This window comes from Chanodichthys erythropterus, chromosome 23 (genome assembly GCF_024489055.1).
Source record: "Chanodichthys erythropterus isolate Z2021 chromosome 23, ASM2448905v1, whole genome shotgun sequence".
In the NCBI taxonomy this organism is placed as follows: domain Eukaryota; kingdom Metazoa; phylum Chordata; class Actinopteri; order Cypriniformes; family Xenocyprididae; genus Chanodichthys; species Chanodichthys erythropterus.
Window position 1 is genome coordinate 20,629,494 of NC_090243.1, and position 26,027 is coordinate 20,655,520.

Consider the following 26,027-nt stretch of genomic DNA (forward strand, 5'->3'; position numbering starts at 1 on the left):
CGGATCTTGTTGATATGACTGCGTATTCCAAGGATAATGATATTTGTTGACTTGCATCGATGTATTTAGCAAGTATGCGTGGTGTCGTGTACTAAAGAATAAAAGCGGTGCAGAGGTCACTAAGGCGTTTGAGTCTATACTCAAAGAGCGACGTGTACCGCAGAAATTACAGACTGATCAGGGGACGGAATTTTTTAACAAGCGTTTTCAAGACTTAATGAAAAAGCATAACATCACTCATTTCGCAACGGCTACGGATTTGAAAGCTAGCATCGTGGAGCGTTTTAATCGAACATTAAAAAGTCGTATGTGGAGATTTTTAACGACCACAAACTCCCACCGGTACATAGATGTTTTACAAGATATTATGGAGGGGTACAACAGCAGTTATCACCGGAGTATTAGGATGCGACCTTTGGACGTCAACAAAGAAAATGAGGCGAGTGTGTTTCAAAACTTGTACGGTGATATAAAGAAGAATGAAAAGGTTTTATTTAAATATAAAGTCTGAGATCTTGTTAGGATCTCTAATGTGAGAGGGCCATTCGCCAAAGGGTATGAGCAGAACTACACGGAGGAATTTTTCACAATATCCGCATGCATTCCTCGTCAACCACCTGTCTACAGACTATCTGATTACGATGGTGAGATCATCGAAGGAGTTTTTTATGAAAAAGAGCTACAAAAGATCATTGTGAGCAAAAACAAGTCGTTTAAGGTGGAAAAGGTTTTAGGGGAGAAAAAACAGGGGAGGTCTACGCTCGTTTTAGTGAAATGGTTAGGATGGCCGTCGAAATTTAATAGCTATATTGACAAAAAAACTCTGGTGGATTTGCAAAAGCCTTAAAACGCGTAAACTCATTACGGATCGGTTCATTCATGTAAAGGCTACTATCATGGAAGATCAAGGTTTCTATGTTACGTTGCCGTGCAACGCATCTTTGGACGTCTATCCTGAAAACCGTATATCTAGTTACAGAACAAGGCTATCTACAACCATCAACTTGAAAGGAAAATGGGATGTTGCGCTTGCTGAAATTGAATATCCTAAAAGTTGGTACACCTTAAGTGATAAGGATGGGGGTTTCACGCTTTACAAGGCCCCACTCCCTACGGAAAAGGAAGGAGATAAACCGGGGGAAAAGAAAAAGATTAGAAAGATATCGGGGACTACTGTAAGGAAGGAATTAAAAATAAATGGTGGATACTACGCGATCATTTACGATGTAATCCTTGAGGTAAATAAGATTCTTGCAAAGAACGGAGAACTGCGTTATGATGAATTGAGAAACAAGGTGTATCTAGTGGCAATACGTAACATAGCGGTAGGGTTCTATGGAAAACTCGCCACTATTTTAGGGGTGAAGCCGGATGATCCTCTCGGACGTGAGGACTACCATGCTGAAGCTGATTTTACAACGAGTGTTAATACATACGCCCCTTATCAGGCTGATATTAACGCGGGTCTCTATGCGACCTACGTTTACACAGACATTATCCAATATCAGGCCGTCGGGGATTTGCACGTTCCCCTTTTGAGATGCGTACATATATCGGGTGAAAACAAGGAAACGGTTAGTGTTAGATACGACAAACCTCATTACGTACCGGTCAACAAGGAGCTCATCACGGACATTGTCGTGGAATTGAAGGACGATCATAACTGCGAAATACCATTTTCTTACGGAAAAGTTGTTGTAAAACTTCACTTTAAACCGTCGAAACATTCTATTCTTAAAAATGAATTATTATAACCCCGTGAGACGAAAGCTGCGGAATATGTCAATTATTACCGAAATCAGGCCGGCGGAGGTCTGCCTGGATACGCAGGGGGCGGAGTTATGTATGGGGCCGGTCTTGGTGGATTGTTCAGAGGTTTGTTTAGGATGGCCATACCATTTCTCAAAAGAGGGTTCAGCATTGCCAAACCTCACCTAAAATCGGCAGCCAAAAATATAGTGACAGACGTAGTCTCGAACGCTCTGTCGAGATCAAATAACGACGACTCTAAACCGCAAGGCGGATCAGGCTTGATGGTAATGGAACGAAAGAGTCTATCTAAACCTCCGGGTATAAGGAGGCGTGGTCGTACCGTGACAAAAAAGAAGAAAACAGCCCGGTCCTTCAAGAAGTTAGCAGTCGGTAGTAGAAAGCGTAAGAAGTCTGTGAAGCGTAACGTATCAGTTAAGCGAACCATTTTCTAACATGGCCTTACTACACCGCATGTCAGGCGAGTGCATCAAGTCTGAATTGGACCTATTCACGGTCCCGCTAACGCAAACTGTTATTGAGAAAAACAGCTATTTAGAAGTTCCTCCATTATCGGCTATATCGGACTCTGCTCCGTTGGAGTTTTTTATCGCCGGAACCGGCGAGGATTATTTGGACCTAAATAACACCTTGGTGTATCTACGGCTTAAAATCACAGCCCCTGATGGCAGCGACCTAGCGGACGACGCAAAGGTCGGTCTAATAAATTACCCCGGAGCAACTATATTTTCACAAGTCGACGTCAGTCTTGGTGATCGGCTGATATCTCAGAGTTCAAGTACCTATCCATACCGGGCCATAATCGAGAGCCTCATTAATTACGGTAAAGATGCGCTGGAATCACTCTTCTCCGCGGGGCTGTTTTACAAAGATACAGCCGGTCAGATGGACGTGGCGGATCCCGCGGGCGCTAACGCCGGCTTGACAAAAAGAGCTCGATACACAAGCGAAAGCAAGACTGTCGAGCTACTTGCGCCGATTCACAGCGACATTTTCTTTCAAGAAAAATTAATGCTGAATGGCGTTGACATTAAAATTCGCATGATCAGAGGCAAGGATGAATTCTGTCTGATGAAAACTGGTGACCCCGCTTACAAATTAAAAATCATGACTGCGTCACTGTTTGTCAAGAAAGTGTCCGTATCACCATCCGTTAGACTAGGACACGCGCAGGCCTTACTCGGGGCTACGGCCAAGTACCCTATAGACAGGGTATGCCTAAAAAATTTCTCCATACCGGCCGGCAGCCGTGTTTCAAATCAAGAAAATTTGTTTTTAGGAACACCAAAATCTTTAGTTCTGGCTATGGTTGATAAGGATTCATTCACTGGAAACTATGGGAAAAACCCCTTTGCATTTAAACATTATGACTTGGAGTACCTGGCAGTCTATGTCGACGGACAGCAATTCCCTGCAAAGCCGCTGCAACCCGATTTTGCAGCGGGGCTGGCGGTACGTGAATTTTACCAGCTGGCTATGGCAACGGGTAGACATCTTAAAAACCAACCGTTATCTATCGACCGCAATGATTTTCTGAACGGATACGCGCTTTACGCCTTTAACCTCACACCTGATGAAGACTGCGGTCAGCACATCTCCCTCGTCAAGTCGGGTAACATCAGACTCGAAGCCCGTTTCAAAAACCCACTGCCGCGCACTATTAATTTAATAGTTTACGCAGTTTTTGACAGCATCGTGGAGCTCTCTAACCGCAGACAGGTTCTGGTCGATTACTATTGAAATGAACACGGTACAACTCACCGCCGTCATGGAAAAAATCATGTGCAAACCACATTTTATCGGTGTTCTACCGTGTGATCAACTCCCTACGGTACCGATAACGAACTTACCTGCAATGACGATAATTAATACGGATCCGGCCCACATGCCGGGCGAACACTGGACCGCTCTTTATTTGGATGAGGACGGACCTAGTTGTTTTTTCGATAGTTATGGCAACCCTCCGGACAGTGATCTCTTTCCACCCACCATCAAAACATTTCTAACAACCAACTCTGCTACCACCCTATATTCAGCCAGACGAGTCCAAGATTTTACATCGGATGCGTGCGGACAGCACTGCGTGTTTTTTCTGTACCACATGGCCAGAGGTGTCGACTATGACAATGTGCTGAGGCTCTACAACGACGATTATATTAAAAATGATAAAATGGTCAGGCTCTTTGTGAAAAGATTAAGGCCGAATGTTTGTAATGAAAAATTAAGTCTGTGTATTCAATGTGTACAATCTTGTAATACTTCTACGGACTGTGGTTGATTGATCAAATTAACAATGTGATTGTTTAGTATATAAACGAATAAAAACGCTTAAACGGGAATCTTTCTCTTGTCTTTTATTTTACATGTAAACATCCGGTACATGAACAGTGCATTTAGTTATTCCAATATTAACAAAATAAAGAAACCTTAAAATTCTAACCACTGTCCACGATCGAAAGAATGCGACTTAAACGATGAATCCTCTGATCGCGGAGACGATGAGTGGGGGAATTTTTTCTTTTTTGGCTTTTTAGCTTGGGGACCATACTCAGTGCCGTCGGCGCGTGGTTTACTCTTTAAAGAATTAATCGTTTGTCTAACATGATGATTCGGCACTGTAGAAAATGGAATGTTTAATTCCCCAAATGCTTGTAGAAACTTGGTCCATCCTACGGGTCTTTGGTCATCCCGTACCTTGTGCGGAGCAGTGATATTTTTTATCAAATCAAACATGTGTGACCCCGGTATAACTCTACCCTTGAACACAAACTCCCCCGACTCGTTCCAATCGCTGATCTCTTTAGCTTTAGACATTTTGTCTAATATGTAGCGCGTATTTTTCACGCTCCTTGATGGTACATTCTTCAGAACTTCGGTCTTGACATCTTCCACATTACCGTTGTGGCCATCGTCGGTAGGACCGCGGTCGTCTTTATGGGTGGGCTCGGAATGAGGTAGTGAAAGGGTTAAAACGCTACTCTCACGATTGCCTTGTTTAACGAGTGCCAAAAACCTGCTCAGGGTGTTTGTATAGAGTTTGGCTTTTTCGTATTGATTCAAATCAGACCTCTGTAGAATACTTCTTATGGTTGTATCCAGATTGTTCTCAACGGTCTGTTGAATATTCTCACGAACATTTTCATTTCTCAGCTTTTCCAGTTGGTGTTGAGGCACTAAATACATCTTCTCGGCGTATTCCATCGTCAGCCCTGTCTAGACGCTATTAAGCTTGAAATAAAGGGCACAGCGACACTCAGGAGAGGTAAAAGAAAACCGCCAGTCTGGTTGAAAACGCGCTTCTTGGCAGATATACCAATTTATTTATTGGTAACAAATTTAATTTCCGATTTCCTCCTCTTCAGTTTTTCGTACTGCTGACGGTTGATAGGAATCGTGCCATAGAGTATGTTAAGAGCGACTTTGCACAATGTTAAAATGAGTTTGTCGGATGCCGATTGTAAAATAAGACGGCGTTGTTTAGGCGTCGATTTATGTAGCAGTTTTAATAGCGGGAGATGTTTACAAAGTCTGGCCGACATAGCGACTGTCACGTCCTTCGTTTTTTCTGGAGATAAACCACTTGGTGGTTGGAAAGCAACCCCGTTCTGAGGCAAAATTGTTCAGGAGTTTTTGCTTTATAGTCTATCATTAGATAGCCGAAAGGTTGACTCGTAGCATCTTGATAACACTCCATGAAGTATTTGGCGTTTCCGGGGTACATCTGCCGTCCTAGCACAACCACTTGATTGGCATCCCACGGGTTTTTAAACAGAATTAAGTAATTTGTGTTTAAGCTAATGGTCCTGCTGGATTTACCTTGGACAAATAAGTTTTGAGTGATGTATATAACGCTGAGATTGCGGTGGTGCACAAATTGCGTAAAGGCCTTTTCGACAGACTTGTTCCCGCAGGCCACTCCCATCAAATCATCCAAAATGAGTAGGTTGGTTTTACTGACAGGTAGTAAATCATCATCATCCAGACACGGGGGAATTCCTTCCACAAATTTAATGTCATACAATTTAAGTAATTCATCGTACAATGGTTGCCAGCAATCATACAAAAAAACAATGTTTTCAATTTTTTTAGAAATCAAATTCATGCCATTTTCCAACAGTTTTTTTACAAAATAACTCTTCCCTGAATTTGAAGGGCCACTTATCACACAACTGAATGGGAACTGAAGTCTGAAATCAAAATCAGAAACATCCCAGGACCCTCTGTGCATCGTAGGTTCAGTAGCCATAAGGAAGGGTGGTGAAGTCGGACAGAAGTCTGCGCTTATTATACACCACCTTAAACCTTTTAACGACTGACTTGTTATGCAAAGTGAGCGTCTTTTTATTCCTCACAATGTTTTCAGTGTGAGCCAGGATGTATTGCGTATCATCAGACAAAGTCACATAACCGTCAACCAGACCGATAAGGCTATCCAGACAGATGGCTTGGGAATTTTTAGCGTTCAACATTATACCCTTAGCTTTCATGCACACTTTACCTTTGGCCGTGCGATAACCGTAAGATTTTGGGCCGCTGGAGCAAAACTCTGTGATATAATCACCGTCATCTATCTCATTTGTCAGCTCCCCCAAATAATCACCCAGAGGTGGCTCCCAGTCACCGTCCCTAGACACAAAAAAGACGCTGTCTGTGTCGGAGTACAAGAGACGGTCGCCTAGTTTGTCCATGAGTTGGTACAATTCCAACCGAGCGTGCGCGGTTGTAAACGCACCTACAAATACATTAATGTCACGAGTCTCAACAACGTCTCCCTTTTTAGGACGATGTTGGAAAAGCGCTACGTCGTCCGAGACAAAAGTGAAAAATGTCATGGTCTCGGTTTCGCCAAAAACTATTCTGGTGAAAAGTTCGGGATCGTTCACGAGCGTGGTTTAAGGTAGCCCCTCCCTCATCGAGAACCTCCCCCAAAGGCTGTTTAACAGTAATTTGTTGATGGACCTCTGTGCGGGGTTATGATTGATATGTTCAGGATCAAGTTGTATCCCCTCTTTTTCAAAATAACTCTGAATGTAAGTCTCTTTGTCACTGTCTTTGACAACGTTTGACGGGTACCCCGATGCTTGTTGTTTCAACCGCAAAAACGTCTTTACGTATTCGCTAAACAATGTGTCTGATTGTTGCGGAAAGTGCCATACCTCGTCTATTTTCGCGACGACGTACCCCTTCTTGATGGCTTTTAAAAGTTCGATACTGACCCAACACCCCTCGAGCGCCCTCTCCTCGTCGTTGTGGTCGCAGTTTGTTGTTTGGTTTTGATCGCAAGCGCATGTGCGACACAACGGGAACATCAGTTTACCGTTGCATCTGTAAGGGAGAACAGGATGCAATAATTTGCGCGGAGGGTAGACGGTAGCTTTTATTAAACCGTAATAATTTTCGATAGGTTCAAAATCTTTGAAAATGATTTGAGGATGACCGATCGGATAGCTTTTTCTAGCCTTCATCCTGTCCCATTCGCATTCCCAGATCACTTCCATCTGTAAACCGTATGCGTTCTGCAGAATTTCAACCTTGTCGTCAAACTGTCTCCTGAGAACCCCATAGGTTACACCCGACAGGGGGTGTCTCTGATGAGGTTCAAAGCGACACGAATGTCCATGGTAAAAACATCCGTTGTATTCCAACCCATGCCTAGTCCCATTTTGCTCAAAGTAGCCGTCTAAAAAATAACGACCGACCGACACTTCGCCGTGGTTTAAAGCGTGATGAATGTCGACGTTTCGAGTCTTTTTTACAAACTCTAACCATTCGATCGATGCGCTCGAGTACGTCTTACTCTGTTGAACGTATGCATTGTTATGCGTCAGAGCCAGCGTATCTTTTTCGAGATAGTGTGTTTTGAAGACTCCCATACTACAGCTTGCTAACGTCGTGAATCCGAATGGATCGAGCTTGGTGCACTCTATGAATGCCTCGCGGTATTTCATACACCCTTCGCGCAGCAAAACGACGTCATTCACGCCGTAATCGTACAACTCGTTCTTAAAGTTAAACACTTTATCAGTAGTTGTGCCGTACCACGCGTCAAACTTTGCCTGATCCTTATCGGACATGTTATCGTAGTTGTAGTACTTCTTGTCAGGGTAGGGGCTGACATAACTCTCATTTTCGACTCTGTTGAAAAGATGTGGGAAGTAGCCTTTTTCTACGGTGCTCAGGTTTAACACAGAAGGCATCTTTGAGAGGGCCATTGGGATAAATGCATAGCTGTCAATATACCGCTGGTCAAAAGCGTCATCATACATGAAGATTAATTTACATCCCTGCATTATGACGTCGAGCTTAAGACCCGCTTTGCAAAAATACTCCAGAATTAGAAAGGAGTCGAATCTAGACGCGTAATGGGCAATGAAACAGTACCCTTTATATCTGGGTTGCCTGAATCGGGTGATTAGCTTCGCGATGCAGTCGACGCCTTCAGCTACAAATCTCTTTCCGTTAAAAGTGATTGCGCAAACAAAATTGGCGACGTGTTTCCCATTTTCATAACGAGTTTCGAAATCGTAGAAAATGTAATTTGTGGAGGGTTGCTTGGGTGTAAGAGGCTGTATGAAACAGTTATGTACACCGAGAGGTTGAAGAACTTCGTGACAATGTACACATCGATGAGGGGCTCATTCGTGCGGTTTTCTAGCAACAGTGTATCGCCTGTTGCATAGTTTGCAATATTTTATAACATCGCACGGAGGATTACCTCCATCTGGGGTAGGTTTTTTATGCATCTCGTAGCAGTAAGCGGAGTTACAGAAACGCAGGCAATCGGGACACTGCACCGGTTTTTTAGGGAATCTGTGACATTCGGGGTCATGACACACGTTACATACGTCGTTACAATGATGATCTCTGCGATTTGTGTAACCTTTATAACAAAATTCACACACGTAATCAGCGCCTATGAATGCCGTCAAATTCAGTATCATGTAGTAATGAGCGTCATGCAGATAGAGGCATACTGTTTTAGGATGAGGTTCATCCTGATTTTTGAATGTTTCTATCGTACCGGCGGTCGGTATGTAAAAAACGACGATTTTGATACCTAACAGGGTTTCGAACGTCGCTATGTTGTCCAGTCCAATTTTATTGTGGATGGAGAACCCCGCATTGTTGTGGATAATGGTCGACATTCTTTCTAGTTCGCTCTCGGGTAACTGGGGGTTGAGAAAATGAGCGAGACAGATGGAGAAACATAGATTATTCGAGATGTTTAACGGGCAGAATAACGACATTTTTTTACGCTTAATCACCTCGTGACAAGCCAAATCGGTGAGTTTGCGACGTACCCGACCACCGCCTTGTCTGTTAATGGCTATGTTCGCATCAATCTCGACCGAGTCATCCGTCAATATCTGGTCGTCACTCTGTAAAACTTTTTCAAATTGATCCAGAAACATACCGACGTCATAATTACTCCCTGATGTTAAAACAGTATTAATGGGAGTTCTCAAAGAAGGAGCGGACATGGATAAATTGATAACACACCCGTCTCCACCAATATCTCGCGCAAACGTCACTATATCGCTGAAGGTATTGTGTAAAAAATTATGATATGAGGCCAAATCATTAGAGTTGATTTCTCTCAGATTCATCGTCCTACGCAATTGTACGCTGTTGAAGCGTGGTCTTGGTAAAACATGATATCCGTTTACGGAACCACCGTGTCTAATCAGTGCGTCAATGTCGGGACGTTGTGTCTGAGGTCTATCGGTAATACTACTGGACGGGAGTTCAACAGCCTGATTACCTGTTGGGCGAGCTGAGTTGTCAGACGTTGGCTGATCAGAATTTTCGGTACCGGTAGGGGTAGCATCACCGATAGATGATGGAGGGATATTGCCGTCGCTATCTGTGGAGAGTGTAGGATCATTACATTTTGAGCCATTATTTAGACCAGCACCATCTTGTACGTTGGGTATGGAGTTGTCATTTAATAAACTCTGTAATCGATCACACAGGTCAATGGTGTGTGATTGTGCTACAAACATTTCTAAATCATCCAAATTATAAGAACGTTGTAACGAAACATCATTTAAAGACATTTCTACAGATTCTGGATACATATTTAACATCTGTCGTAATCTATCACACCTTTGGTCAGAGTTATCAGTATGCAAGTCAAGCTCACGCTGTAACAGCTCTGTGAGAGAATGGTCTGGTTGACAGGAATGCATTTTGTCTCCACAAAAACATTTCTCATCGGCCATTTTAATATTTATTTTGTTCAAAAACAGTAATGGTATCAAAACGGTTTGCTACAAAATATAAAAACATTCAGACGGAAATTTTAAAATTCATAACAGGTGAAAGAATATACAAATCATAGTGTAATAAAACAGACAAACATTCAATTGTGAAAATGTCTGATCTCTTGTACATCTCTGTGAGTTGCACATAGAAGATCCACCATCAGTCTTTTCTCTCTCAGATTTTCATTACCGTTAGATAGTACACACCCGAACCCTCTCTCATTCATTGTCATCTGCTCATTTAAAAGGCGGATAATATCATCCAAACGGGTTTTAATTTCATCCATACGCGTGTGTATTGCCAGCACTTCGGTAAGGGTATGATTGAGCGTTGCTTCAATGCGCTCACTGCGCTGGTAACCTCGAGATGAACTATTGCTCGAAGCCACTGACACGTTGCCGTCTTCTCCTTCTTCTTCTTGATCTTCTTGGTCTTGTTCTTGTTCATGTGTGTGTTCGTGTGCAGGTTCTTGGTCTTGTTCTACTGGTTCTTCTTGTGATGGATACGGGGTTTGGCCGCCTCTCGTTGGTGCGTCATCTTCGCTTGCCCATGATTCCTGGTCCCAAGCATTTAGCTGTGAATCAGACCATCTTAGTACACTCGCCGACGTTTGTCTTTCTGTAAAAAATAGCAGATAACTTCAATATTTTCACCTATACTTCATATTTTCAGGATTATTTCAGTCAATGAACCTAAAATAATGAATAATGTTCTTTACCGTCATTTACCGTGGGTATATGTATCCTCATAGGGGTGACGACACCAATTATTCTTTTCTTTGCAGGTGGTTCGTAGTCATCACCCTGAAGATCTTCATCTGAAGTAAGGTCTATTGTGTCTGCGTTAGATATTACAACGTCATTGTTTCTTGATGACGGCGTTATAGGCGGGGTACCATTTCTTAATACGATCTCACTGGGGGTGGCGCCCTGGTCCTGCCTTTCGGCCCCTCCTTGCTCTTGTGTGAGATCTATAAAGCCTGGTTGTGTGACTAGCTGGATTAATTCTAAATTAAAACAAAACATATTATCACATATTTAAATTACTTTCAAAATAGATATGAAAATTTGACATGCTGATTTGACATAAACATTACTAAAACCATATCACATGAGAGCATATGTTTACCATTGTCTGAGGTTTCTGCAACAAATGCCTGGTCTGATACTGCAAATAAGACAAATGACAATTGTAATTTTTATGATTTACATATTACGTGAGAACATGTATTTACCCGGGTCTGCGCCGCCTATGTTAAATGTTGGTGTTGTTACTGTAAAATAAGACAGATGACATTTGTAATTTTGTAATTTACATGAACAGAAGTAAAAGAAAAAATAATAATGTTTACTCACAAAAGTCAATTGAATCAAAAGCATTCAGTTCGATGTTTGAACCTACGGGGCAAATAGACCTGTTAAAACGGTTGATTCAATGTCAGACTAATTTCACATATTTATGCATATTATTATTATTATTATTAAGAACTAGCACAACATATGCAGAAATGCCTGTATTTAGTGCCTGCATCCAAACCAGAATTGCATCTACTGGTAAACAAGCAAAATAGCAAAATGGCACCATCTTGTGGTCAAAAAAGGGAATAGCATGTAAACAATTGTATCTACTGGTAAACAAGCAAAATAGCAAAAATGGCTCCATCTTGTAGCCAAAAAGTGAATAGCACTCCCGAAAACATTAAACATTTACATTTCATGTTAAAGCATGTACAGTAATCCAAAATACTATATAATATGTTTACTTTTAAAAAATGTAGAAATACCAAGAACACAGCACATGCAGAAATGCCTGTATTTAGCATCCAAACCAGAATTAAATTTACTGGGAATCAAACAGGTGGCAAAATGGCTCCATCTTGTCCCCAAAAAGTGAATAGCACTCCCAAAAACATTAAACATTTACATATCATGTTAAAGCATGTACAGTAATCCAAAATACTATATAATATGTTTACTTTTAAAAAATGTAGAAATACCAAGAACACAGCACATGCAGAAATGCCTGTATTTAGCATCCAAACCAGAATTAAATTTACTGGGAATCAAACAGGTGGCAAAATGGCTCCATCTTGTGCCCAAAAAGTGAATAGCACTCCCGAAAACATTAAACATTTACATTACGTTTAAAACATTTGTGTAAAATCACATCAAACACCACTATTTATGTTTGAATCGTACTAAAACCGTAACAGAAACTGATCAGAACCAAAAATCATTACTTAAAACCAAGTTGATAACGGCATAACCCGGAACAGGAAAACGGCATTGACCATAAATAAAAGTCTGCGCATGCAGTTATGTTTTAATTATTTGATCATGATATATTTGTAATGTAGAAAAATACAATCACGCTATATTGAGGACAAAAGTAAAACATTGCTTTTTTGAAAATCCTATATCGCAACAACCTCGTAAAGTAAAAATGAACGATAGCAATTTCAACACATCAAGACAGCAAAATTAAAAGAAATATTCTTACCTCGTGACATTTTCTTCTGGACAACGAAGTAGCTTCTGGAAGACTTCTGGCAGAGTTTCAATAAAGATGTGAAAAGACTGTGAAAGTCGGACTCGGATGACCCGCTTTTAACCCCAGCTGGGGCTGTATGGGGTGGGCGACCCCGTGTTACGTCATGAAATTACTCAAATAATGAAAACATTTGACAGAGTTTTTCATATAACTATAAACAAGCATATATATATATATATATATATATATATATAAGATAGATAGATAGATAGATAGATAGATAGATAGATAGATAGATAGATAGATAGATAGATAGATAGATAGATAGATAGATAGATAGATATTACCAAATTCAAAATTCAAAATTACAAATAACTTATAATTGTGATTGCTTATAGTATTATAATTTACTGTTTTTATATAATGGCAGATCCGTTGGGAGATTGATCACAGAGCCTATATATATATATATATATATATATATATATATATATATATATATATATATATATATATATATATATATATATATATATATATATTGTTAAAAAATAGAACAGATTATACCTAACATTACGTTTCGATCAGACTGGCCTTTTCATCAGTGTCCAAAAGATGGCGCCAGAGGTCCGTGCAAAACTCTCTTGGTAGACCACCTGGGTTCACGCGTCTCTTGTGAGAACGGCGCTATGTAAATATCTCAGCGGTGTTAAACAGTTGTCTATTGTATTGGGATGTTTGTGGTAACAAACCATAAACATTTTCGGCATCCTTAAACAGACAACCATTGTATTGGGATTATTGTTCTAAAAAGCCATAAACATTTTGGGCATCCTTAAATAGTCACTAATTGTATTGGGATGAATATGAGGTGGTCTATTGGAACGATGTGTTATCCTGTTGTGAGAGAGAGAGAGAGAGAGAGAGAGAGAGAGAGAGAGAGAGAGAGAGAGAGAGGCTGATTATAAGTATTAAAACTTCATGATGTTTAAAGGAATTACATTTCCTGATCCCTGGAAATGTAAGATATTATTATTTTCATCCAGCTAAAACTATATTATTATTTAGTAAGATGTGTAAGATATTTTTTATATTTTCATCTAGCTAAAACTATATTATTTAGTAAGATGTTTGATTATTATTATTCAGTGTAATGTGTGTAAATCTCATCCCTAATGTTCATCCCTAATAGGGTATGTCCAACACATAGAGACTTTATATCTGGAATCATTTTAAATCAAATCACTCAATATTCCTAGCTCATTTTTAAACATACAGAGATTTATTTTAAGCATCACCCTTATAGGAAGATTTATTAAAACTTTAAAGATTTTTAAGAACATATTTAAACATTTTGAACATTTTCTCTGGAAAAGGTAACAGACTAAGTGTCCCATAGAATGCAGCATGGCCCATTGTTGTCACTGCCTGGTTGGGTGTGAGCTGCCCACTTGGAAAGACAGAGAGAGAGTGGGAGAGGGATTGGATTGTTCCAATGTTGTTCATTATTCAGTTTAATATATTATATAAATATATTTTCATTTATTTTAAATAGATCTGTATTACGTGTGTGACGAGAAAGAGAGAGAGAGAGAGAGAGAGAGAGAGAGAGAGAGAGAGAGAGAGAGAGTGCGTATATTGCATTGACCCTATTGGTAAAATATTATTTTTTCTCATTGAGATGAAGAGGATGTCCACATACAATATCTGTTCAAACAACCGGGTCAAACGATCATTCACTCCCGGAGGTCACGGGTCAACAGCCAGATGGACAAACACAAACAACATTACATTCATCCTAATATCCGGAGGTCATAGGTCAATGACATTGGGGTCAAAGGTTGTGTTGACACAGCTGGACACTCAAGGTCATGTGGGGGAGGGGGGACGACATGGGTGGTCCGGAAGGGCGTGGTACCGGAAGCAATAAATCACTTTTTGACACATGCCCCAGGGTAATGACTACTGTTAAAACTGCCCAAACAAAATCTAATACTAAAAAGGCAAGGGTCAAGAGCTCAACTAAAACAAACCCTGACCTCGATGATGGTAACTTAAAAATTGTGATTTTCTCCTTTGGTGATTCTGCTTGTTATCATCAGGTGTCTTCAATAATGCTCGATCATCACTCAATTAATCACTTATTTATCTCATTAATGCTTCAGTGGGTGGAATAAAAATATGGCAGGACTTTTACTTTCTGACCCCTGGAATCTCCACCTCTGCATGTGACAGAGATAAAGTCAGTCTGGTTAGTAATAAGTGAAGCTGGTAATGCTGTGTGGAGTTGTTTAATCAGATATTAAGAGATCTTTAATGTATTTTATCTTCAGTTGATTTCATCGAAGGCTGTGACTGAAGTCAGTTAGTTCTTGTGTTTTTCTTTTCTTCAGTGATTCTGCTTGTTAACAGCACATAGGGTGCAACTAAAGAAATCCATAGGACCTTTCCAGAAAAACATTAATCATCACTTAATTAATCACTTATGAACTGCAACTCTTATGCTGTTAATTACAAATTTCATCTAATTAAATTATTCAGGGTTACTTGAAAATTACATGTGTGAAAGGCTGCAAAGGAAATGTGTGGAAAGTCGTTATATGGAGATGGTTTATGCATTTTTTGCAAATGACTAACTTTGTGCACACTTCTCCTAATGGACCAATGTAGGGAAAAGTGAATGACTGTATAGGGGGCGATTTCAAACACAGCCCTGGTTTTGGCGTTACATCAGTTGTGTATCTAAACTGTTCAGCAGGTGTCATCATTAATGGTCAATCACCATTTGTAAAGTGAACTTAATTGATTTTATTAACTCCCTGAAACTAACATCTAGATAGCGGTATTCTCTGTTTTTACTGTTATTTTTATTTCCAATGTGTTCCATTTATATTATGTATTTGGTTGTTCTTTAAATAAAGCACTTGTGTATGGAATTTGCTATACAAATAAAATTGCCTTGCATAACTGCATGAACAATTCAATATTTAACACTACAAAGACTACAGTCTTTTAGTGTTAGATTTTATCACATGTGGTTGAAACACGTCACACCAGGGATGTTCATTTAATATAGATGATTTTACTTTGGTGGTGCATTGATATGTTTGCAGTTTGCATTGTAAAATTAGAAAAACAACAATCAGTTCCGCTGTGCATGTGTGCAGGAATGGTAGAACAATGAGCAGAACAGAAACCATTTACTTTGCATGTGGGTTGTTCATTTTGACAGCACGTGTCACGCAAACTATAGAACCTTCTTTGTAGAAATTTTGTGTGGTATAGTGTGTCAACGTACAATGGAACATTTCCTCTTCTGTAAAGGGAAATGTGTTCATAAAACTAACAGCCTTGTCATTACTTGCTGACATAATGTAACTCAAAGACTGATAGTCTGCTTGGAAGAAACGGACAAGATGGGTGATATAGCAAAAATACCCACTGGTGTTGAAATAAAATCAAAACACTTCAATGTGTAATTGTTGTAAAATACAAACTTTTCTTTTTCTTTTTGTCATGTTTCAGCTTTTCTGATGTTTGCCCTTGTCATTCTGATGCACGGTGCCTTATCATTTGCTTTTCAGTTAGTGCTGAAATGAAAAGAATATCCCAGCCAGCACAGATATGTGGGGCCCCTCTGACATACATCTACAGAAGCTCTTATTGAAAATTACCAGAGGTTTAGATGTTGATTTGTTGAAAATAAGTTTGGTTTGATGTCACCGTGATCGAGGTCAGCGCTTACTTCAGTTAGGCAGTTTGACTCTTGCCTGTTGTAGTATTGGTGTTTTTCTGGCTGCTCTTGCTATTTGTTATGGCAAGAAAAATAATAAAAAGATGATATGGTCAGCTGTTAGATGATAAGAATGTGATCATCATTTAGTGGCTCATGAAAATGAGCAAAATGTGATTAACTTTGTGTTGATCTCTTCTAGAATAACAAGAAAACCATTTGTGAATCAAATTTAAAAAACATATTGTTCACTAAACACTTCAAACCTCCTGTAAGATTCACTTACACACAGACATAAAGAATCAGCGTATGAATCTCAACAATGGTGACATGCTTTATGCTGCAATGCATTCTGGGAATCATGGATGAGTTTTGTATGAGGCACCCAGAATGCATTGCAGCATGAAGCATGTCACCATTGTTGAGATTCATACACTGATTCTTGATGTCTGTGTGTGAATAAATCTTGCTGGAGTTTTAAAGTGTTTAGTGTACTTTTTTTCAGATTTATTATTTTGATGTGATTTGTTCAACTGTTATGTTATTCTAGAAAAGTTCCAGCACAAAATATTTTTTTTCATAAAGCTCAGTCATTAGATCAGTGAATAAGCCACTACATGATGAAAATTGTATTCTTATCATCAAACAGCTGACAACAGTTTTATATATATATATATATATATATATATATATATATATATATATATATATATATATATATATATATATATATATATATTCTCTCTTGCCTTTCTTGCCATAACAAATAGCTAGAGCAGCCAGAGAAACACTAACACTAAAAAGGTTGAGTCAAACTGCGTAACTGAAGTAAGCACTAATGAATTATCTTGATTGAATGGTCTTGTTTTGGTCTTGGAAGGTCTGGTCTTGTCCACACCTCTGGTCTTGAATGGTCTTGGTTTTGGAGGTCTGATCTTCACCTCTGAAATTAAAGGGGTCATGAACTGTGTTGGTTTATTGTTTTATAATGTTTACTGGGGTGCATTTATAATGTTAGTATGCTTTTTACATCCAACATTGTCATAATTCATGAATAAAAGGCTTTTTTCCTACCCCGATTTTATCCTCTGGTTTGAACGTTCTGTTTTAAGGGGCGTGTCTCTGTGAGACTTCAGTGTAAACGCCCACTGCTGTGATTGGCTAACATCTTTGCATATGAAAATATCCAAGTATTTCTCTCTCTTTTAACGTGTTTTTACTATTACAGCTCTCAAGGTTAACTAATCATGAAAAGTGTTGCATTATATTTAGATCGTGGCATGAAAGGTTGCAGTGATGAACATTGTAGTCGATCACAGACATGTTGAGCGCATGAAAGCAGTGATCTCATAATTGCAACTCAATTTCTGCACACTAATAAATGCTTTCATCTTCACTAACAGTGCAAGCGTGTTATAACTAAAAGATTTGTTGAATAAAATGGGAGTTTTGCGCGTCAATCACTGATAAACTTGTGCTGTTTGATTGACAGCTTCAGCGCGCGCTGCTCCAACGATTGCAAAGGGAGCTTTCTTTGATCGCTTTCTTTATATAATTTAATCACCGTTAAATAACTGATTATTTTCATCCTACTAAGAGAAACAATGCAAGGTGATGTTTAGTCACGGGTTTGATTTACTGACACACAGACAAAGATCATCTGACTGTACATGAATCATTAATATCAGATCAGGCATTAGAATTAACACAGTTACTGACATGTTGTTGCATTACTGTCGAGTCCAGGTCCTGCACAATATTTTGTAATCCTCAACGGCATGTTTATTGCTTGGAAGCTCGATCTGGTTTAGCACCATGTAGGCCTATGTTACTTAGTCTGCTTATTGCATGTCATGCGTGAATCAGTGGGCGGGGCTAAACAGGCAGTAATGAAGTAGGCGTTGATCTTCTTCTGCAGAGGCGGAGCTTGCTGCCCTTTGACGTCATAGATCCTCACTTTGTAAATCCTGTCGTTTTCTGGGTCTGGTGTCAATAAAAGCTTTTATTGGACTAACAATGAAGTTTTCAGCTCTAAAATTTACAGGATATTCTTATAGTATGATGACCTTTTATATGTCAAAAGCTCAAGGAAAATGTCATGACCCCTTTAACACAAACATGTGAAAATGTGTAATATTAACACATTACAGATTGTGTTGATGCTGTGAACAAATACACAGGTTGTGTTAGTTTTAAAACCACATAATATGTGTAAAATAATTGAATTCTTCTAACACATTTTTATGTAATATTTACACAAAAAGTATAAACTAGAGTGTTACACATAATATGTGTCATTTTTCTACACATTTCTTCTTAGAGTATATTAAATTATTTCTTTCTGTCTTTTGTTTTAATTACTTTAGTAATTTACTATTATCTTTAACTATATTTTATCTTTATTGTTTGCTTTGGGGATTTATCATGCTGTCTTTCTTTACCGTGTTGTGTCTCTAGTGGTCTTGTTGAGTCTTGTCTTGTTCATTCCTGTCATACTGTGGGTGTTACATGTTCTTCTCACTTGTTTGCCTTGGCTGGCAGCCAGCCCAGTGTGATGCTTAATGTTTTTATGCCCCTAGTTACAGAAACACATTGAGCCCTCACCCTGATCTCTGTCACGTCTTGCCTGGTGCTGCCATTGCTAGTCTGTCGTCATATTGGAGCTGGTTCCTGTGGTTGTCCTCGGCTCTTATCTGTGTTCTGTCTATTGTGTCAACAATAAAATATGTTCAGTACTCATTCTTCTCTTGGGTCCTCTCTCACACAGTTTCTGCCAAAAATAAAATTAAACAAAATGGAACAATCCCTTAACCTGATCTGATTCTTCATTTACAATGGTTTAAATTTAAATTATTTTAAATGGTCTGCATTTGCAGTGTTACAAATATCATTAAAAATCCTATTTAGGGTTGCTGGGTTTTGTTTACCATAGTCACGTGAAAATACACTGTAGACTATAAATATTTTTTTTTCCATAAATATAAAAATGAATCACATGACCTTCAGAGAATGGATGTTATTTTCAGTATATATATATAAATGCAGTTTCTGATCTAGTTGTTTGCATGTTCTTGTTATTCAAAGTATTTTATACCAACTACCAACTGTGTCAAGCTTGCACGGCAAGTTTGCATTGCAAAAACAACAATCCATTCCACTACATAGTGTCTGTATAATATAAATAGTGTCTATATAATGAAAAAAATGAAAAAATAAAACCAAAAAACTGAAACTATTCACCTTGCATGTGGGCTGTTCACTGTGTCAGCATGTGTATCATGCAAACTTTAGAACCTCCTTTTGTGTTTTTGTGTTGTCCCTTCAATAAAAGGAAATAAAATAATTTGTAGCTTTCTTGCAAATCAAATGATCTTCAAATAATTTAAAGGTGCCCTAGAATTTAAAATTGATTTTACCTTGGCATATAGTTAAATAATTAGAGTTATGTACATGGAAATGACGTACAGTGAGTCTCACACCATTGTTTCCTCCTTCTTATGTAATTTTGAATTAGAATTTATAATCTTGAAATAGAATTTCCATCTTCAGTTAAGATGCTTTTCTTGATGATTTCACCAAATTTATTCTCTTTTTGACATAAACTGGTCATTTTTGATCTGTCAGAAAAACAGAACATTTTTATTTTACACGGCTTGTTGACTTGTTAAAGGTGCATTTGATTGTTTTATTAGCTCAGTAATAAAGCCAAAGTACATTTAATTGTTTTCATGACCAACTTCAATGCTAGCATGCTTCCCAGCAAACAGGGAATGTTAACATAACTTTTAGTACACTGTTAGACCTTTCATTTGCAGCTTTACTCGCAAGCTACAATTTCTGTTCATCAATGGTGAGAATCAGACCTGTTATAAACTCAAATACACTCAAATTAATTACCCAGCCAGCACAGCATGGTGGGGCCCAGATGGGTGTCACTTGGGCAGCCTAACTGGGGCCCAGACATTTTTGTCCACGGTTTCCATGGAGGCCCCACATGGGTTAGCCCAGATGAACTGAACACTGCTCAGTGTGCACACTACAGGCTGTTAAATGTAACACAGAAACATGCTGGAGTTAATGAGATAATTAGGTGATAACGAGCAGAATCGCTGAAGGACAGAGAAACAACAAGAATTACGACTTCAGCCACAGCCTTCGATGAAATCAACTGAAGATAAAAGATATTAAATCACTGAAGATCTGATTAAACATCTCCACAAACAGCATTACCAGCTTCACTTATTACTAACCAGACTGACTTTATTTCTGTCACACGCTCTTATTGAGAATTACCAGAGTTTTAGATGTTGATGATTTGTTGAAAATAAGTTTGGTTTTATGTCACCGTGATCGAGGTCAGCGCTTACTTCAGTTAGGCAGTTTGACTCTTGATTTGTAGTGATAGTGTTTCTTTGGCTGCTCTTGCTGTTTGTTATGGCAAGAGAAGCAAGAGATAATGTGTTTAACTGTTGTCAGCTGTTTGATGATAAGAATATAATTGTCATCATGTAGTGGTTTTATCCAATGATTGAGCTTTATATGAAAATATGTGTTTAACTTTGAGCTAGATCTTTCTAGAATAACAAAAGGAAAAAAAAAAGACCAAAATAATAAAAGGCTCCCAGAATGCATTGCAGCATGAAGCATGTCACCATTGTTGAGATTCATACGCTGATTCTTGATGTCTGTGTGTGAATAAATCTTGCAGGTGTTTTGAAGCATTTTGTGCACATTGTATTTTTCAGTTTTATTATTTTGATTGATTTTTTTTTAACTGTATTGTTATTCTAGAAAAGATCAGCTCAAAGTTAATCAAATTTTTTCATATAAAGCTCAGGCATTAGACCAGCGAATTAAACCACCACATGATAGTTGTATTCTTTTTGTCAAATAGCTGACAACAGCTAAACATATTGTTTCTTGCCATAACAAACAGCAAGATAAGCCAGAAAAACACTATCACTAAAACAGTCAAGAGTCAAACTGCCTAACTGAAGTAAGCGCTGACCTCGATCACGGTGACATCAAACCAAACTTATTTTCAACAAATCATCAACATCTAAACCTCTGGTAATTCTCAATAACAACTTTTGTAGATGAATGTCAGAAATAAAGTCAGTCTGGTTTGTAATAAGTGAAGCTGGTAATGCTGTTTGTGGAGATGTTTAATCAGATCTTCATTGATTTAATGTCTTTTATCTTCAGTTGATTTCATCGAAGGCTGTGGCTGAAGTCGTAGTTCTTGTTGTTTCTCTGTCCTTCAGCGATTCTGCTCGTTATCACCTAATTATCTCATTAACTCCAGCATGTTTCTGTGTTACATTTAACAGCCTGTAGTGTGCACACTAAGCAGTGTTCAGTTCATCTGGGCTAACCCATGTGGGGCCTCCATGGAAACTGTGGACAAAATCGGCTGGGCCCCAGTTAGGCTGCCCAGGTGACACCCATCTGGACCCCACCATGCTGTGTTGGCTGGGTACATGAATTGATAAGTGATAAGTGTGAATTGAAATGATAGACTGATTCATAATGCTCCGAAGCTTCCTGAAGCAGTGTTTGGAAATCCTATGCTATACCGTCTGCAAAAAAAGACTGACAATCTGGATCAATCTGAACCATATAAAAAATTACCTTTGGAGAGAGAGAGAAAAGTAAACCCCATAAAATCATTCTGATGGTGGGAGAAACAGGAACAGGAAAAACATCCCTGATCAATGTGATGATCAACTACATGTTGGGTGTTCAGAGAGAAGACAAGGTTTGGTTTGAGATCACAGATGATCAGAGTAGTAATAAAGATGTTTCCCGTCATAATGTTGACAGTTGCGCACACAAAAGTAGTAGCCGTTCCGTGCTCAGGCATGGTTTGAGCTCACACTGCATGCGAACCGTGCTCGAGCCCAACCGAACCGCGCTCTTGCCCACCTCTTCCAATCGGGCCAGAGCCAGCTAACCGAACCGCACCAGGGTACAGAATGGAGCACTCACACTTGTCAAACAAACTTGGCTTTGAGGTTCAAATGCGCTCTGGCACGGTTCAGAGCGCTTAGTGTGTGTACCACTCTAAAAAATGCTGGGTTAAAAAAATCCAAGCTGGGTAAAATATGGACAAACCCAGCAGTTTGGGTTAAAGGGCACCTATTATGCCCTCTTTCACATGATGTAATATAAGTCCCTGGTCTGGTCAAGTTTCAGCTTAAAATACCCCACAAATTTGTCCCTATTTGGGGGTGAGCAAAAACATGCCTTTTACTATATTACTATATTTCTGGCTAAAAAAATAAATCCAAAATTGGTTGAAAAAATGGCTGGGTGAAAGCAACCCAATCCCTGGTTTTGTCCATATTTAACCCAGCAGTTTTTAGAGTGCCCATACGCTTACATGCCATTTCATTAGTTTAACCCATTCAACTGCTTGTTAACGTGAATATCTAATCAGCCAATCACATGGCAGTAACTCAAAGCATTTAGACATGTAGACATAAGGCTTGTTCGAGATGTATTGGAAATGTGCAGAACAATTGGCGTATGACATCAAAGTACAGCGAGAGTGAATGAATGAATGAGTGAAATTTATGCCAGGGGTCCTCAAATCCGGACCTCGAGATCCACATTCCTGCAGTTTAGTTCCAACTCCAACAGTTAATGATACAATTAAGTGATTAATTAAGGCATGATTAAGCTTTAATGATGAACATGTGCTGTTAACAAGCAGAATCACTGAAGAAAAGAGACACACAAGAACTACAACTGACTTCAGCCACAGCCTTCGATGAACTGAAGATAAAAGAAGACATTAGATCTTCTGCGACCTTTAAAATAGTGTCATGTGACAAAGAGATAAAAATAAACTCATGCTCAATTTTAACATCTATTCTTTATCGTTAGATTAAACTACTTGTTAATTATTTTGATTTGTACTTCCTACTATTTTATGATTTTTTTCATGTTATTTTGATGTACTTTTACCGTTTGATCTTTCGCTTCATTTTCTTTGGCAAAACAATCGCAGTTGTCGTCATCAAACAAATGTCTTACAGCAGCCGCAGAGCGAACACACAGAGTGATGTTATAACTTCATTTTTGACACATTCAAATGTATCTAATAATAAACAGATCTGCGTTACCTCATACTCCTGACAGGAAAATGGAAGCGGCGTGCGCCGGTGTGTGTTGATCAATTGCTCCAGCTCCTCGTTCAGCTCCACAACACTTGGTCCTGCTCTGCTTCATACTACAGTAACGTAAATAATCACATCCATGAAAATGATTTCTTCCCGAGTCATATCCCTATTCTTTTGCACTGTCCGTTGAGGTGGAGACCACATGTCCCAAGATTCCGCGCTCAAATTTGGCGTCATCAAGCTACACCTTTGTTTTGAATAGGCTTCTAGCGACCTCTAGCGGACAGAATTATTACATACTGCACCTTTAACTGTTAGGGTTGGAGCTAAACTCTGCAGAAATGTGGATCTCGAGGTCTGGATTTGAGGACCCCTGGCCTATCAGGTGTTCATCGGTGTCTGAATTCATTCACTTCTTTTAATTGACTCTGTCAAGTTGACTATATTAGTGAACTAATGTAAGGAATAGTGAATGAGGATATAGGGTGCAGCAAGAAAAAATGTGATCAGATGATGTTAGCTTGATGATAAAAATATAATCATCATGTAACATCCTCCTTCACTAATTTTATTCAGAGCGCAGTTTTTGATTAAATAGGTTATGCATTAACAATTACATATCATTTAAATTCATCCCCGGTGACAACTTCAATTTTTTGAGCAATGGCACTCTTTAAATACACACAGATATTATTACCTGTATTTTACTTCACTAATTCTCAATCACTTAATTAATCACTTAATTATTTTGTTAACTTCAACACTGCTTCATTGACTACGTTTACATGTGCACCAATAATACAATTATTTCTCATAATGATAGTACACAGCAAAAACTGCAGTGTTAAATTAACTCTCCTGGGAGTACATGTGAGACCATACTCAAGAGTGTTAAAGTGTTAAAATACGAGTGTTAAATGAACACTGAAGCGGTGTTAAAGTTATTGAGTTAATTAAGTGATTAATTGATTGATGATTGACCATTATTGAAGACACCTGATGATAACAAGCAGAATCACCAAAGGAGAAAATCACTATTTTTAAGTTACCATCATCGAGGAGATGAGAGTTTGTTTTAGTTGAGCTCTTGTCCCTTGACTTTTTAAAATAAAATTTTGTTTGGTCTGTTTTAACGGCGTTATAATATCCAGAAAAACAAATGGAAAAAATGATCAGGTTTTGGTTATGTTTTCACATGATCATTATTTGATTTGAATCCCTGAACTCATTTAGAGCCCAATCTGTGAGTTAGAGTTACATTAATGATTACAGCAGCAATGTGATTCTATAGCAGAAGTTCAACTTTATCAATATAATCTGAAGGATTTCACAAACAGTTGATCTGATCAAAAAAAAAAAAAAAAAAAATCAATCTCTTAGGCACACACAGAAATCAAGAATCAGTCTGTGAATCTCAACAGTGGTGAGAATAATAAACCATGTTACAATGCATTCTGGGTGCCACCAATCAAAATTCTCTAAAACCATCTCCCATCATGCATTGCTGCATGAATAAATTATGAGCTGAATTGTCTTAGTAATTTTCTTTTCTCATATTTTATTTTGTTCCGTTTATGCGACTTTTTAGTAGCTTGTTTTCTAATGTTCAGAGTTGATCTGTTTATCAGAATATGTTGCTTGTCACCGTCATTGAGATTCATATGCTGATTCTTGATGTATGTGTGTGCCTAAAAGAAAGATTTTTTTTTTTTTTGCTCAGAACAACTGTTTGTGAAATCCTTCAGATTATATTGATAAAGCAGATCTTGTGCTGCTGTAATCAAAAATGTAAATCAAACTCAGAGAATGGGCTCTAAATGAGTTACGTTGATAGTGATTCAGTGATTCTGATCAAATAATGATTATGTAAAAACATAACCAACACCACCTGACCATTTTTTCCTTTGCCCAAACATGTCAAGAGTCAAGAGCCCAACTAAAACAAACCCTGACCTCCACGATGGTGGCTTAAAAATAGTGATTTTCTCCTTTGGTGATTCTGCTTGTTATCATCAGGTGTCTTCAATAATGGTCAATCATCACTCAATTAATCACTTAATTATCTTATTAACTTTAACACTTTTCAGTGTTCATTTAACACTCTTATTTTAACACTTTAACACTCTTGAGTATGGTCTCACATGTACTCCCTGGAGAGTTAATTTAACACTGCAGTTTTTGCTGTGTAAGTTCTTATGCTGCCTTCACGTGCTCTAGGAATTATTGAGTTTCCTAGATAAAAATTGCCCATGAAAGCCCTTTGTAAACTTAAATGCTATGAGCTCATAATCACGAGTGGGAATTATAAAATTTTCGATAGCACGTGAAGGCAGCATTGATTGCTGTAAGATGTTTATATGACATGAGCAGAACTCTTCATTCCAGTTTACATGCAATTTTCATTACTCTGATTTTTAGCTAAAAAGTATGGTTATACCACATAGCATAATTTCCTTATAATTACACATCTTAATGAGAATTCAGCTCAAAAACAGAGAGCATGCTTACTTTCGAAAACGCTTCTTAATCTCGTTTATCAGTATGAAACACACCTTATGGTTTTCCTAAAAAGCATGTGACTTTCAGAAAATGGGCGTTGGCTTCAGTATAAAGCAGCTTTCTGATCTAGTTATTTGTCTAGTTCA

General features: G+C 38.6%; 2 protein-coding genes across 3 annotated transcripts; one reads left to right on the forward strand and one right to left on the reverse strand.

Moving 5' to 3' along the window:
• Window positions 1-2,205: 2,205 nt before the first annotated feature.
• Window positions 2,206-3,510, forward strand: LOC137013746 (uncharacterized protein F54H12.2-like). The gene has a single exon (XM_067377678.1). It carries the CDS (start codon window positions 2,206-2,208, stop codon window positions 3,508-3,510), a length of 1,305 nt encoding a protein of 434 aa, XP_067233779.1.
• A 6,193-nt stretch (window positions 3,511-9,703) lies between these two features.
• LOC137014342 (uncharacterized) lies at window positions 9,704-12,662 on the reverse strand. 2 transcript variants are annotated; one of them, XM_067378621.1, is made up of 5 exons: window positions 12,535-12,662; window positions 11,391-11,432; window positions 11,164-11,202; window positions 10,764-11,041; window positions 9,704-10,653 (listed from the first exon to the last, which is right to left on the reverse strand). In XM_067378621.1, exons 1-5 carry the CDS (start codon window positions 12,542-12,544, stop codon window positions 10,627-10,629), a joined length of 396 nt encoding a protein of 131 aa, XP_067234722.1. In that variant the 5' UTR covers window positions 12,545-12,662; the 3' UTR covers window positions 9,704-10,626. The 2 variants fall into 2 exon arrangements, with proteins under 2 accessions (XP_067234722.1, XP_067234721.1); XM_067378620.1 differs by having other exon boundaries at window positions 10,754-11,041.
• Window positions 12,663-26,027: the final 13,365 nt, after the last annotated feature.